We start from the raw sequence: 17104 nt of genomic DNA, 5'->3' as shown, positions 1-17104 counted from the left end.
CTATGTTATGTTATGTCAATGGTGTGTTCGAAGAAAAAGAATGGGGACGTGAGATTGTGTATGGATCAAAAGGATTTGAATGAAAACATTAAGCGTGAACATTACCAAATACCTAAGCATGAAGAAATCATAAGTGAAATGGCAGGTGCCAAGTACTTCACAAAATGGATGCTTCACAAGGTTTTTGGCAGCTGAAACTTGATGAAAGTAGCAGCAAGTACTGTACCTTTAATACTCCTTATGTCAGATACTGCTTCTTGAGATTGCCCTTTGGAATAATCTCAGCATGTGAAATCTTTCACAGAGCAATGGAACAGATTATTGAAGGGCTTGAAGGAGTTAGGGTATATGTTGATGACATCATAATCTGGGGTTCCACTCTTCAAGAGCACAATGAGAAGCTTGTCAAAGTGTTAGACTGCATAGAAAGTCATGGACTAAAAGTCATCATGCTTCAAGATGGCACCGGTGAGGTCAGCAGCCGTCGTACCTGCTCCTACGCTTTGTTTGTATATATTAGGTTTAGCTCTAATTTTGGACTTTATAATTCCGCCTGCTCTGTGTCATATCATGTACGACAGACAGACTCTTTTTAATATCAGAATACAGCACTCTGGCTGTATTCTGACACCTTTTTCTCCCGACCCGACTTGGCCTCAGGACATACTGCGTTTCCAGTGGGCCAGCTCAAACAAAGGACGGACCAGGTCACGGACAAGGCCCCGAGGGAAAAGAGCCGGCGTAAGAGAGAGGCTGAGGCGCAGAGCGCACCAAACGCCACTGCCGAGCATCCTGTTGGCTAATGTCCAGTCACTGGATAACAAGCTGGACGAACTCAGGGCCAGGATACAGTTTCAGAGGGACATAAGGGACTGCAACATCATCTGTCTCACGGAGACATGGCTGACCCCCCTCATACCGGACCACGCCGTACAGCCGTCGGAGTTCTTCAGTGTTCATCGCACGGACAGAACGAGTGAGTCTGGAAAATCAAGAGGAGGAGGTGTGTGCCTAATGATTAATAACAACTGGTGTGACAGTAGGAATGTTGTCCTTCTGAAACAATCATGTTCACCGAACCTGGAGCTCCTAACCCTGAAATGCCGCCCCCACTACCTGCCCCGCGAGTTCACTTCGGTCATCTTCAGCGCCGTCTATATTCCACCTCAGGCGGACACAAACACTGCACTATCCGAGCTACATGAGGCGATTTCCACCTATCAGGCTAACCAGCGTGATGCGGCTCTCATCGTAGCCGGGGACTTTAACAGTGCAAACTTGAAAAAGGTGATACCGGAATTGATTCAACACATCGACTGCCCCACCAGAGGAGAGAGGACCCTAGACCACTGCTATTCTCCATTCAAAGATGGCTACAAAGCAAAGCCTCTTCCGCCTTTTGGGAAGTCTGACCACACCTCTGTTCTTCTCATGCCGAAATACAAACAACGGCTCAGGCAGGAACCCCCTGCTGTGAGAGAAGTGACACGGTGGTCCGATCAAACAGAGGCCGCTCTGCAGGGTGCGTTGGATTCAACCGACTGGGACATGTTTTGCAGCAGCGCGGGCGGAGACATCGAGGAGTTTACGGAAACTGTTGTGGGATTTATTGGGAAAGTTGTTGAAGACACTTCACTTAGGAGGACCATCAGGACTTTTCCCAACCAGAAGCCGTGGGTGGATAAATATGTCCGCGACGCCCTGAGGTCCTGCACCGTTGCCTACAACTCCGGCCTCGCCTCTGGGAACATGGAGGACTACAAGGTTGCATCATACAACGTCCGCAGAGCGGTGAAAGAGGCTAAACATCGCTACGGCCGCAGACTGGAACAGCAACTACAACAGTCTGACCCCAGGGGACTGTGGCAGGGACTACGCACCATCACGGACTACAAAGCACCACACACACACCCGGTGAGTGCCGACGCTTCTCTGGCTGATGAACTCAACATCTTCTTTGCGCGCCTTGAGTGGGGAAGCCGACAGCCCGCTGCGCTCCCGGCCGGAGGGGCGGAGACACTGACTGTGACGGAGCGCGACGTGAGGAGGGCGTTTAGACGTGTAAACACCAGGAAAGCGGCTGGACCAGACGGTATTAGTGGACGTGTCCTTAAGACCTGCGCTGACCAGCTGGCACCTGTGTTTACACTGATATTCAACCTCTCACTGAAACTGTGTGTGATTCCCACCTGCTTTAAAAAGTCCATTATAGTCCCTGTCCCTAAGAAACCACACCCCAGCAGCCCCAATGACTTCAGGCCCATAGCACTCACCTCTGTGGTGATGAAGTGTTTTGAGAGACTCATCAAGACATTCATCACCTCCTCACTGCCCACCACCCTCGACCCACTACAGTTTGCATACCGGCCAGACAGATCCACAGATGACGCCATATCCTTCCTCCTCCACAAGACCCTTTCACACATAGACACTGGTAAGGGGAACTATGTGAGAGTGCTGTTTGTAGATTACAGCTCAGCATTCAACACCATAGTTCCCTCCAGGCTGGTCTCTAAGCTGCTGGACCTGGGCCTGGGCCCATCCCTATGCAGGTGGGTTCACAGCTTCCTGACCAGCAGACCACAGGTGGTACGAGTGGGTCACCTCACCTCATCCTCCCTCACCCTCAACACTGGATCCCCCCAAGGCTGTGTGCTCAGCCCTCTGCTGTACTCACTGTACACCCATGACTGCGAGGCCACGTCAGAGTCCAACGTCATCATCAAGTTTGCTGACGACACTGCTGTTGTGGGACTAATCTCTCACAATGAGGAGACAGCCTACAGGAGAGAGGTCTCCCGCCTGGAGAACTGGTGCCAGGAGAACCACCTCCTGCTCAACGTCAGCAAAACAAAGGAACTGATCGTGGACTTCAGCAGGAAGCAGCAGAGGGACTACCATCCACTTGTCATCAGTGGTGCTGAGGTGGAAAGAGTGGACACTTTCAAATACCTGGGAGTGACCATCTCACAGGACCTGTCCTGGACTCATCACATAAACATCACTGTGAAGAAGGCCAGACAGCGTCTCTACCTCCTCAGGCGGCTGAGAGACTTCAAGCTCCCACTCAAGGTGCTCAGGAACTTTTACACCTGCACCATCGAGAGCATCATGCGTGGGAGCATCACCACCTGGATGGGAAACTGCACCAAGCAGGACTTCATGGCCCTAAAAAGGGTGGTTCGTTCAGCTGAACGGACCATCAGAACCACCCTCCCCAACCTGCAGGACATTTACACCAAGCAGTGCAGGCTGAGGGCCATGAAGATCCTAAAACAGCCCAGCCACCCCGGACACTCTCTCTTCTCCCTGCTCCCATCAGGCCGGCGTTACCGCTGCCTGAGGGCTAAGACTGAAAGGTTGAAGAAGAGTTTTTACCCACAAGCCATCCGTCTGCTCAACTCTGAGCCCTAACTGGACCATTATTGCACAATGTAAATATTATAATTTAAAAAGTGTGTATAGTGTATAGTATATAGAGTATAGTGTATAGTGTGAATTACTTTTTTTTATTTTTATTCTTCTTATTTATATGTGTGTGTATATATGGTTGCAGGTACAAAATACATTTCACTGTGCATTGTACTGTGTATAACTTTGCATGTGACAAATAAACACTATCTTATCTCTATCTTATCTTAAAAGTAAATGTCACTTTGGGGTTGAAGAAATTCTCTTTTTAGGAGATAAGTTGTCTGCACAAGGTGTTCAACCAAGTCAGGAGAAAATAAATGCCATAATTAACATGCCAAGACCTAAAGATAAAACTGGAATACAGCATATCATGGGAATTGTGAACTTTATTGACAAATTTATTCCTAATCTGGCAGCTAGAACGTCCAGCATTCGGCAGCTTCTGCACAAGGAAAATGAGTTTCAGTGGACAGAAAAACATGACCATGAATGAGAAAGCCTCAAAGGAGCACTGACAGCAGCACCTGTGTTGACCTTTTATGATCCAGCAAAGAGCATTAAGGTGTCGACAGATGCTTCCAAGGATGGAATAGGAGCTGTGTTACTGTAAGCCGAAGGTGAACTGTGGAAACCAGTTGCTTATGCATCTAGGTCGATGACAGAAGCAGAGCGTCGCTACGCTCAAATTGAAAAGGAATGCCTACGATTGGTTTTTGGACCAGAGAGGTTTCACAGTTATGTTTATGGCCTACCTTCATTTATCGTAGAAACGGATCACTGTCTGCTTGTTGCAATCATGAGGAAAAATTTGAATGATATGCCTCTAAGAATTCACGTATGATGATGAAAATTCAAAGATATCATTTCAAACTGATATATACGCCGAGGAAACACCTCATTATGGCTCATGCACCCCTTGAGGATGCTGTAAATACTACTGCAGATGATGTGGAAAGCTATGTAAACATGGTGTGTGCAGCTTTCCCTGTGTCCGTCCATCCATCCATTCTCTTCCGCTTATCCGGGGCTGGGTCGCGGGGGCAGGAGCCTAAGCAGAGAAGCCCAGGCTTCCCTCTGCCCAGCCACCTCCTCCAGCTCATCTGGACGGACCCCAAGGCGTTCTCAGGCCAGCCGAGAGATATAATCTCTCCAGCATGGTCTGGGTCTACCACGGGGCCTCCTCTCGGTGGGACATGACTGGAACACCTCACCCAAGAGGTGGCTAGGAGGCATCCTAATCAGATGCCCGAGCCACCTCAACTGGCTCCCTTCGATGTGGAGGAGCAGCGGCTCTACTCTGAGCCCCTCCCGGATGGCCGCACTCCTCACCTTATCTCTAAGGGAGAGGCCCAGCCACCCTTCGAAGGAAACTCATTTCTGCTGTGTGTATTCGCAATCTTATTCTTTCGGTCACTACCCAAAGCTCATGACCATAGGTGAGGGTAGGAATGTAGATCGACTGGTAAATCGAGAGCTTCGCTTTTACACTAAGCTCCCTCTTCACCACGACAGACCGGTGCAGCGTCCGCATCACTGCAGAAGCTGCCCCGATCCATCTATCAATCTCCCGCTCCCTTCTCCCATCACTCATGAACAAGACCCCGAGATACTTGAACTCCTCCACTTGGGGCAAGAACTCGTTCTTGAGCCAGAGAGGGCACTCCACCCTTTTCCGGCTGAGGACCATGGCCTCAGACTTAGAGGTGCTGATTCTCATGCTGGCCGCTTCACACTTGGCTGTGCACCGTTCCACTGCGAGCTGGAGGCCACCCCCTGATGAAGCCAACAGGACCGCATCATCTGCAAAGAGCAGAGATGAGACTCTGAGGCCACCAAGGAAGAAGCCTTCCGCCACCTGGCTACGCCTAGAAATTCTGTCCATAAAAATTATGAACAGAATCGGTGACAAAGGGCAGCCCTGACGGAGTCCAACACCCACAGGAAACGAATTCGACTTATTACCGGCTATACGGACCAAGCTCTCACTGCGGTTGTACAGAGATTGAATGGCCCGCTACAACGGGCCAGACACCCCATACTCCCGCAGGACCTCCCAAAGGATACCCCGAGGGACATGGTCGAATGCCTTCTCCAAGTCCATAAAACACATGTAGACTGGTTGGGCAAACTCCCACGTATACTCGAATATTCTTGAGAGGATAAAGAGCTGGTCCAGCGTTCAGCGACCAGGATGAAAACCGCATTGTTCCTCCTGAATCCAAGGTTCGACTAATGGATGGACCCTCCTTTCCAGCACCTTGGCATAGACCTTTCCGGGGAGGTTGAGGAGTGTGATCCCTCGAAAGTTGGAGCACACCCTCCGGTCTCCCTTCTTAAAGATGGGGACCACCACCCCAGTCTGCCAATCCAATGGCACTGCCCCAGATCTCCACGCGATGTTGCAGAGGCGTGTCAACCAAGACAGCCCTACAACATCCAGAGCCTTCAGGAACTCAGGGCGAATCTCGTCCACCCCAGGGGCCCTGCCACCAAGGAGTTGTTTAACCACCTCAGTGACCTCACCCCCAGTGATGTTCAAGTCATCTCCCTCGTCCCCAGACTCTGCTTCCACTACAGAAGGCGTCAGTGGGATTCAGGAGGTCCTCGAAGTATTCCTTCCACCGTCCGACTATAGCCTCAGTTGAAGTCAGCAGCACCCCACCCGCACTATAAACCGTGAGAGTGGATCAGTGCTTTCCCCTCCTGAGTCGCCTGACAGTTTGCCAGAATTGCTTCGATGCCGTCCGAAAGTCTTTTTCCATAGCCTCACCGAACTCCTCCCACACTTGAGTTTTTGCTTTGGCCACTGCCCAAGCTGCAGTACGCTTGGCCTGCCGATACCTGTCAGCTGCCTCTGGAGTCCCACAGGCTAACCAAGCCCGATAGGACTCTTTCTTCAGCTTGATGGCTCCCTTCACCTCCGGTGACCACCATCTGGTTCGGGGGTTACCACCATGACAGGCACCAACCACCTTGCAGCCACAGCTCTGAGCAGCAGCCTCAACAATGGAGATGCGGAACATGGTCCATTCGGACTCAGTGTCCTCAGCCTCCCTTGGAATGCTGTCGAAGTTCTGCCGGAGGTGGGAGTTGAAGATCTCCCTGACTGGGGCTTCTGCCAGGCGTTCCCAGCGCACCCTCACAATACGTTTAGGTGCGCCAGGTCTGTCAGCCACCCCCCGCCACCTGATCCAACTCACCACCAGGTGGGGATCAGTTGACAGCTCAGCTCCTCTCTTCACCTGAGTGTCCAGAACATACGGCACCAGATCTGATGATACAATTACAAAATCAATCATCGACCTGCGACCTAGGGTGTCCTGGTGCCATGTGCACTTATGGACATCCTTATGTTCAAACATGGTGTTCATTATGGACAAACTGTGGTTTGCACAGAAGTCCAACAACAAAACACCATTCGGGTTCAGATCGGGCAGGCCATTTCTCCCAATCACGCCCCTCCAGGTCTCACTGTCATTGCCCACATGAGCGTTGAAGTCTCCCAGCAAGACTATGGAGTCACCAGATGGAGCACTCTCCAGCACCCCGCCCAGTGACTCCAAAAACGGTGGGTATTCTGAACTGTCATTCGGTGCATAAGCGCAAACAACAGTCAGGACCCGTTCCCCAGCCCGAAGGCGCAGGGAAACTACCCTCTTGTCCACCGGTGAAAACTCCGACGTACAGGCAGCAAGCCGGGGGGATACAAGAATACCCACCCCAGTTTGCCGCCTCTCACCGAGGGCAACTCCAGACAGGAACAGAGTCCAGCCCTTCTTCAGGAGACTGGTTCCAGAGCCCAGGCCATGCATTGAGGTGAGCCCAACTATATCTAGGTGGTATCTCTCAACCTCACGCACTAGCTCAGGCTCCTTCCCCACCAGAGAGGTCGATTCCATGTCCCAGTAGCCAGTCTCGATAGCTGGGGATCGGTCCGCCAGGGCCTCCGCCCTTGGCTACCACCCGACACACATTGCACCCGACCCCTACGACGCCTCTTGTGGGTGGTGGGCCTACAGGAGGGCGGGCCCATGTAACCTCTTCGGGCTGCACCCGGCCGAGCACCACGGGCTAATACCTGGCCACCAGACACTCTCCCTCAAGCTCCCTCCCCAGGCCTGGCTCCAGGGTGGGGCCCCGTTAACCCTATCCCTGGCAGGGTAAACTGTTCCCTTGCTGTTACAAACATAGGGGTCTTCTGCTTTACCTGTGTCTAATGCGAAATTCAGACAGATAGTAGCTGAAACAGCAGCAGATGCAGAGCTATAGCATGTGCTTGATCACATGGAAAATGGATGGCCTGAAGGATCCAGTCCATTGTTCTGCCACATCAGAGGTGAGTTAAGCCACGTGGATGGACTTTTGTTGAAGCAAAATATGATAGTCATTCCACAAAGCTTACGGCAAGACATTTTGCATAGAATACATGAAGGTCATCTTGGTGTTGAAAAGTGCAAAAGAAGGGCGAGAGAAACTGTCTTTTGGCCAGGAATAAACAGAGACATTGAAAGAGTGATAGCAACGTGAAATGTGTCAAAAACACGGAACCAAGCAAACTAAAGAGCCTATGATTATTGCAGACATGCCAGTGGCACCATGGCATAAAGTGGGGATGGACTTGTTTCATCTTCAAGGCAAAGATTATTTAGTTGTCATTGACTTTTTGGTGCGCATGCGCGGAAATGTGCATGCTGCCCGTTACAGCGCTCCGTTTGTGTTTATCGATTTTTGTTCTTTTCTTTTCTTTAACATCGTAATATTTATTTATATAGATAGGGTAACTTAATTAACCCATGCCCACTCGAAACATGAGAGCAGAGAGGGTTTTGGTCTGTCTTTTCGTCGTGAAAGTGCTTCTTTCACTTTCCTGGTCCGCCGTTGCTCAGCAACATGTCCGCTTTGTTTACAACCGGGATCAGCTGATCGCGCTAAGGCCGGCCGGCATAACAACCAGAACAACTAACACTCCTGAAGAACTTTGGAGACGGACACACCGAGGATGCAGAGGAGGAACAAAACAGCGCACAGGAAAAGCAAGGGCCAAGCGTCAGAGACTTATGGAGAAGACGGGATATAAGCCGCGTCTCCCCTCTCTCATCATGGGCAACGTAAGATCGCTGGCTAACAAGATGGACGAGCTTACAGCGTTAGTCAGGAGTCAGAGAGAGTATCGGGAATGCAGCCTAATTTGCTTTTCAGAGACATGGCTACACCAGGATATTCCAGATGACAACGTTTCCATTGATGGTTTTCAAACTATTCGAGCTGACCGGAGCTACACTGAGAGCGGTAAGCGCAGAGGAGGAGGGCTAGCTGTTCTAGTTAATAACCGCTGGTGTAACCCTGGCCACATTACCATCAAGGAACGTGTGGGTTGCCCAGATATCGAGCTGTTGGCTGTGGGACTGAGGCCATATTATTTACCAAGGGAGTTCTCCCATGTTATTATTGTGGCTGTTTACGTCCCCCCCTCTGCCAACCCGACGTCGGCGTGTGACGTCATTCACTCAACATTAGCGTGTTTACAAACTCAACACCCAACTGCCCTTATTGCAATTTCAGGTGACTTCAATCATGTCACCATGGAAAAGACACTCTCAAACTTCACCCAGTATGTGAACTGTCCCACCAGAGAGGAGAGAACACTGGACCTGCTGTATGCTAATGTTAAGGATGCATACAGCTGCTCCCCCCTCCCCCCTCTAGGGAGGTCAGACCACAACTTGGTGAAGCTCAGCTCCCGCTATGTGCCACTGGTGAAAAGTCAGCCTGTGACCACACGGTCAATTAAGAGATGGTCTGACAACACTTATGAAGCACTGCAGGACTGCTTTGAGGTGACAGACTGGCCGGCACTCTGTGAGCCTCATGGACAGGACATCGACAGGCTCACAGAATGCATCACAGACTACATTAACTTCTGCGTGGACACCATTGTTCCTACCAGGATTGTAAAATGCTACCTAAACAACAAGCTGTGGGTAACAAAGGACATTAAAGCACTTCTCAACAATAAGAAGAAGGCCTTCAGGGCTGGCAACAGGGAGGAGGTGAGAACGATCCAGAGGGAACTCAAAACAACAATTAGGGAGGCTAAAAACAATTATAGGAGGAAGCTGGAGCTGAAACTCCAGCAGAACAACATGAGGGAGGTATGGAGTGGAATAAGAACCATCACTGGCTTCAGGACCAGCAACAACAGGGGAATGGAGGGCAGTGTGGACAGGGCCAATGAGCTAAATCTGTTCTTTAACAGGTTTGACACTGCAGGCTCTGTCATCCCTCGTCCAGACAGCTCTGCTGCCGGTCTCCAGAAGTCCACTCCACCCCCACCCACCCCCACACTTCACAATAGCCTGCTTCCTTCCTGTGATGGCCCTCTTGACGTCTCCACCCCTCCCCCACCCGCCACCTCTACAGTTAGTCTCACTGCTGACCAGGTGAGAAGACAACTTAAGAGACTCCACAAAAACAAGGCTGCAGGCCCTGACGGGGTCTCCCCCAGGGTGCTTAAAGCCTGTGCCACCCAGCTTTGTGGAGTACAGCACCATGTCTTCAATATGAGCCTGGATCTTCAGAGGGTCCCTGTGATGTGGAAGACATCTTGCATCGTTCTGGTCCCGAAGATGCCGCGACCCAGTGACGTCAGGGATTACAGGCCAGTGGCACTGACTTCCCACATAATTAAGACCATGGAGAGGCTCGTCCTGGATCAGCTCCGGCCCATTGTCCAGTCATTTCTGGACCCCCTCCAGTTCGCCTACCAGCCCCGCCTGGGAGTTGAGGATGCCATTATCTACCTGCTAAACCGAGTCTACGCTCACCTGGATAAGCCGGCCAGCACTGTGAGGGTCATGTTCTTTGACTTCTCAAGTGCATTCAACACCATTCAGCCTGCTCTTCTGGGTGATAAGTTGACAGCGATGCAGGTAGATGTCCCCCTTGTGTCCTGGATTGTTGACTACCTGACTGGCAGACCACAGTATGTACGGCTGCAGCACTGTGTGTCTGACAGAGTAGTTAGCAACACTGGAGCCCCACAAGGGACTGTCCTCTCTCTCTTCCTCTTCACCCTCTACACCACAGACTTCAGCTACTGCTCAGAGACCTGCCATCTTCAAAAGTTTTCTGATGACTCTGCAATAGTTGGATGTATCAGCAGGGGTGATGAGGATGAGTACAGGAGGACAGTGAAGGACTTTGTCACATGGTGCAAGCGGAACCATCTAGAGCTCAACGTGACAAAGACAAAGGAACTGGTGGTGGACTTGAGGAAAGACAAGGCACCGGTGGCCCCTATGTCCATCGGAGGGGTCAGTGTGGACACCGTTGAGGACTACAAATATCTGGGAGTACACATTGACAACAAACTGGACTGGGCTAAGAACACTGATGCACTATACAGGAAGGGCCAAAGTCGCCTCTATTTTCTGAGACGCCTGAGGTCCTTCAACATCTGCCGGACTATGCTCAGGATCTTCTATGAGTCTGTGGTGGCGAGTGCCATCCTCTATGCTGATGCATGCTGGGGCAGCAGACTGAGGGCGGCAGACGCCAACAGACTCAATAAACTGATCCACAAAGCCAGTGATGTGGTGGGAGTGGAGCTGGATTCGCTTATGGCAGTGTCGGAGAGGAGGATGCTGTCTAAGCTGTAGGCCATTATGAACAATGGCTCCCACCCACTCTACAACACAGTGAAGGGACACAGGAGCACATTCAGTGCAAGACTCATCCCACCAAAATGCACCACAGAGCGCCACAGGAGGTCATTTCTACCTGTGGCCATCAGACTCTATAAATCCTCCCTTAATAGGTGACATTGTGGTTCATCAGTGTCATTCACTTATCAGTATTCAATTGTACATAAAATTGTTTAAATTTCCATATACATTGTACATACACTATATACATTGTACATTGTACATACACTTATACATTGTACAAAAAAGGACTGTGCATATATATATATATAATGACACCTATTTAAAAATTTTTGCACTCACAATTTTCATATGTGTATAGATTTAGATGTGTATATAGTCAAAATATCTCTTTAGTCTTTATACTTTTATGCCTTTACTGTATGTTATTGTGTTTTAGGTTTACTCGTTTAAATGAAACGGTTGCAGCTGTAACAGTAGTAATTTCCCTTTGGGATCAATAAAGTATTCTGACTGACTGACTGACTGACTGACTGACTGACTATTACTCTAACTTTCCTGAGATGGCATTACTATCCAGTTCACCATCAACCTGTGTAGGTTGATGATGAACTGGACAGTAATTGGTGTTGAAAAAAAGAAGGGCGAGAGAAACTGTCTTTTGGCCAGGAAGAAACATCATCAACCTGTGTGATTAAACATGTAAAATCCATTTTTGCCAGGCATGGCACTCCATATGTAGTTGTGAGTGATAATGGACCATGCTTCAGTAGCAAGGAGTTTAAAAGGTTTACAGATCATTATGGATTTGAGCATATTAACTCAAGCCCACTGTATCCTCCGTCAAATGGGAAGGCTGAAAAAGGAGTGCACATTCTGAAACAGCTATTAAAGAAAGCAGCTGACAGTTGTTCAGATCCTTATCTTGCTTTGCTCAGTTATCTACCATCACCGCTGGAGTGTGGATTGTCGCCAGGAGAACTGTTGATGAACACAAAACTGCGAACTACATTACCATGTTATATAAAAAGAGAGGGAGGTTCCAAAACTGCAGTGAAAGCTAAGTTCTCTAAAGATCAAACAAAAACATGTGTATGATAAAACAGCCAAGCAGCTTCCCCTTCTCACCAGCAATGACACTGTCAGGATTGAAGATCCTGGTGGATGGATGACTAAAGCTACTGTTCTTCAAGAAGTTGCACCTTGATCTTTCACAGTAAGAACTGAGGAAGGACAAGTAATCAGACGTAACAGACACAGTTTGCTTAAAACACAGAAAACTGTTAAAGAACCGGAAGCTGTTAGAAAAAGTGATGGAACAGACAATACATCTGGAGAAGACAACAACTCTCAGGTTCTCCATCCTAATCCATCTCTCCATCTTTTTCAAACACCAGCACAAAGCTTTTAATCAACCTGTCTTAAGAAGATCAACAAGACAGATTAAATGACCTCAAAGACTGAACTTGTCATTTCAAAAAAAAAGGAGAAAAAAAAGTGTGATGTGATATTTGGAATGTTTGTTATATTTGTCTAAGGTTGTTTTTATTATTACCAGAGTGGTTTAAGGGTTATTGAGTATGAGATGTATTCATTGTAAATGAATAGACTGTTGTATTTTTTTTTTTTTAAGAAAGGAGGATGTAATGATAATAGAAAACAGAATTCCGCACACCAGAATGCTTCTTCATACTTGAAGAAGGGCATGTCTGAAGAATGGCATGTTGGCCCGAAACGTCACTTCTTTGTAAGGTCTGTTTAGAATAAATATTTTTCAAGGTGTGTTCTGGTGTGTGGAATTCTGTTTTCCATTGATTCTTCATTTTTTCCTGCACCCTTCACTTTGGATGTGTGTGTTCTATTGAGGATGTAATGATAATGATCAATACCAATTTTAGCCACAAGGTGTCAGTACTGTTCTTGGTCACATGGTGAAGCTGGAATAGGTATAAGTAGAAGAAGAAATGGTTGTAGGATATACATGGCGAACAGAATAAAGCAGTGTTGAGTCAAGAAGTAAACGGATTCTTTCTCTTCTTAACAGAACACTACAATGGGGGCTCACAGTCTGGGGCCAGTTGGTTCAAAAGTCCTTTATCCAGGAACATGTAAGAGGGGGGAGACCTAGGGTGTGCAGTTTGGTTGTAAGAATGTCCAGGATGATTGTATTGAATGCTGAGCTGTAATCCACAAAAAGCATGCGAACGTAGCTCTGCTGCTTCTCCAAGTGGCTCATCACAGAGTGGAGGGCTACACCAATGACATCCTCTATGGATCAGTTTGCATGATATGCAAACTGATGAGTGTCAAAAGCCTCTCAAAGCACTTCATGATTACTGATGTGAGGGCCACAGGGTGGTAATCATTTAGGCTGGTGATGATGACCTCTTTGGCATGGGAATGATTGTGCCTGTTTTCATACAGGGGGGATGACTGCTTGGCCCAGGGAGAGGTTGAAAATCCTGGTGATAATCAGGGTGAGCTGGTGTGCACATGCTTTGATCACTGTCTGGGACAGAGGCCTTTCTGGGGTTCACTGCCAAGAGCACCCGCTGTACCTCATGCGTCTGGACAGTGAGTGGGGTTGAGGTGGAACCTGGTGGGGGGGGTCAGAGCAGAGGAGTGATCCTGTGGTGTCTCAAAGCGAGCAAAGAAACAGTTAAGTTCCTCTGCTAGTGACACACTCAGGCCTCCTGTTATCACTGCCACAGCTAACCATCTAAAGCATACAGTGTTCATTAATTCAGTGTATGTGACCACTATAATTGTCAATAAATTATACTAAAAATGATAACTGTAAATACTAATACCAAAGTAATAACAAATTCCCAACACTGTAAAAATAAGTCTTGAGCAGATCTGCAAGTCCGCAGATCTCAAGTGTAATGGTAGCGCATTCCAAAGTTTAGGAGCTGCAACCTCAAATGCATAGTCTTCTTTAGATTTTAGTCTAGAGATAGGAACCACCAACAGATTTTGGTCAGAAAACCTCAGTGATCTGTACATTAGCAAGCTTTCATGGGTGTAAAAGCTTTCCCATATGTCAGGACAATATCCAGAGTATGATTAAAGTGGTGGGTGGGCTCCTTTACATTTTAAGAGAAGCCAGTTGAATCTAATAATAGATTAAATGCAGTGTTGAGGCTGTCATTTTCAGCATCTACACGGATGTTAAAATCACCCACTATAATAATTTTATCTGAACTGAGCACTAAATCGGATAAAAACTCTGAGAAAATTGAACATGAACAAACCCTGCCTTCTGGTCAGAATGTGTTTAATATTCAGTGTTGAAACCCTGAATTAATAATTTAATAAGCAGTTTGCTGACTTCTGTGTAATTTTTTTTTTTTATCACTTAATGTCTTCACAGGTAGCAGATGACTGGATCGGTTTCTTTTTTGTGGATCTTTGGACTCTCCTGTTTTCACCACTCTGCCTTTACTGGAACCAGACTCCACAATATTCCACTTTAACAGCCATTCCACCTTAAGAAACATTCCACCCAAACACAGGTGCTCTCTGACTGTTTTTGTCTTCTCTTTGTGTCTTTCAAAAATTCTTCAAAGAAATGAATGCTTAGAAAATTTAGCATTTGGATTTTTTTTTTTAATTAAAGCAAATCACTTTCTTTTTTTTGCCTTTTTATCTTAGAATAGTGTGACAGTGAAGAGCAGACAGGAAAATAGGGAGCAAGAGTGGGGGAAGACATGCAGCAAAGGCCGCGGGATGGACTAGGACCCAGGCCCCTGACTTTCAGCCCTAAGGCAAATGGTTGCCTGCTCATCCCATGAGCTGATCTGGCACCCTGTAAATGACATTTTTTAAACATTAATTTTTTTTGGCCTTTGTTGTCTTTATTGCATAGCATTGTGGAGAGAGTGTAGAGAAAGACACACAGCAAAGTGTTTTGAGTCACAGTTGAAAGAAGGCAACTGCATATGGTTGCCTGCTCAATTTGTGAGCTAAACCAGAGCCCATTAAAGTCACATTTTTTAACAAAATTCAGTTTTGATTTAAAACTGAAATTTAAAATCTAATTCTCAAACAAATATTTGCAGACCTCCAATCAGAGTTTATTCAGCCCTCTGATTAAGAGACAACAGATTTTCCACTGAGGTTCAGAATCACTGGCTTTCCAATAGAAAAATAAAACAAGTCAGAAAGGAAAAATGAAATAAGAACTCAAAATGACCTTTAAAAAATGTTATTGTCCAAAGTCAGAAACATTGACACTAAAGTCAGAACATAAAGAAACTTTAATACATTTCATTTTATGACAGTCACAATTTAACAAAGAAAGAAATGTAAAACAAATGTAATATTAATTCAAACTTAATTTTCATAAATATTACAAGTATTATCTCCTTATATAGTATTAATGAAACAAATCATGAAACAATTTTACAGCATTTTTAAAGACTTTACACTTATTTGTTGAGTGTATTATGAAGATAAGGACCTGAAGAGTTCCACTGGCTGATTGCAAGCAGTATGAAAAGTGAAACATAAAGTAAAAAGCAAAATATTATATATATATATATATATAAATATGTGTGTGTGTGTGTATATATATATATATATATATATATATATATATATATATATATATATATATATATATATATATATATAAGACAAATTCACATCTAAAAGTGTAAAACATGGATATCTTAGATAAGCTAAACTCCATATATGTAGCCTATATGTGTGTGTGTATATATATACACACACACATATAGAAGTGAGGTGGAGTTAGCTGGGAAAATGACACATAGGTGAATGAAATCACAGGAGATGAGAATAAGGAAGCTAAACTAAAAGAAAAGCACAAGGAACACTATCTTGCAAGGTAAAACAAGAAGTGATAACAAAACAGGGAAAACCGACACATGAAAAAACTAAATACAGGAGACTTCATACAAGAGGCTGAACACTGAAGGAGGAATAAACTCTAAAGCAACTGGGATCTTGTAATAGAATTACATGCACTAAATGAGCAGGAATTGTTAAGGATGTGTTTAATTATATAATAATAATTTTGGGGGGGAAAATTACAGCTGTCCTCTGACTCAGTTTCAGTTGGTATGTTGGGTGTCGTGTTTGGACTTTATAACATTTCTAAACCTTAAATCTGATTCCAACTTTAAAAAAGTTGTTAGTGGAATAAAATAAAAATACATTTCAGAGAAGTCATGCCCTAAAACCTTTTGCAGGATCATGATAAGAATATTTGATTGCAGATATTGTGTGTTTTTAATGTTTTTTTTTTTTGTTACTGAATGTTTGAAAATTTAATTTATGGAGTTTTTTACTGTTATTTTACATGTATGCATTACTAGTCTCATCCTGCTGAACATGAACATGTGATGTGTCTCTGTGTGTGTGTATTGCAGTCGTTGTTGTAAATCTGCACTAAGTTTACAGAGTGAAAAGGCTGAAAATCCTTTGACCCTCCCTGATGTGTTTTGATTAATGACACATGATGTGACAGTGACGGGATCAGCTGATTGTAGATGTTGTGAATGGGAAGTTAATACCACGTTGTTGATCAAACAGTCCAGAACGTCATGTTTCTGCAGTAGTTGTAGTCACTCTACATTACAACATCTTTATAACAATATTATTTATGATTGATTTATAACAAAGTAATGGAGCTGAAAGCAAACAAAAACACATCTGTGTTTAAGTGTTTATTGATGTATTAATAAAACATACATGTGCTGCTAATGACATTACATTCTGTTAGAAAACATGTTTGTTGTTCTTATGGCACATTAGGAACGTGGTTATAATAAAGTGTTACTGAAGTGATTCACGGGTTTTTGTAAAGACATCAAACATGTTGTGTTTCTGAATAAAGTGAAATGACAAGTTGATTTGTCGCCATAAACAGTGTTTACTTGTTAATACTTTAATCTAACAATGGCAAAAATTTGGATTAACATTTATAAAACAAACTGTTGTCAGGTTACTCCTTGAATCTGCGTTTTACCATGGTGGAGGGGTTTGTGTATCCCAGTGAT

The 17104-nt window shown here is 45.9% G+C and overlaps 1 protein-coding gene across 2 annotated transcripts in view; it reads left to right on the top strand.

The window, feature by feature from the left end:
- Positions 1-15598, top strand: part of LOC115800768 (kinesin heavy chain-like) — a 108783-nt gene extending 93185 nt beyond the window's left edge. For both annotated transcript variants that reach the window (XM_030758273.1, XM_030758272.1), the window contains exon 26: positions 14452-15598. In XM_030758273.1, coding sequence (XP_030614133.1) covers positions 14452-14455 — 4 coding nt within the window. In that variant the 3' untranslated portion in view covers positions 14456-15598. The remainder of the gene's footprint in view (positions 1-14451) is intronic.
- The last annotated feature ends 1506 nt before the right edge of the window (positions 15599-17104 follow it).

This window comes from Archocentrus centrarchus, chromosome 21 (assembly GCF_007364275.1).
Source record: "Archocentrus centrarchus isolate MPI-CPG fArcCen1 chromosome 21, fArcCen1, whole genome shotgun sequence".
Taxonomy (NCBI): Eukaryota; Metazoa; Chordata; class Actinopteri; order Cichliformes; family Cichlidae; genus Archocentrus; species Archocentrus centrarchus.
This window is presented reverse-complemented; position numbering and strand designations above follow the sequence as displayed.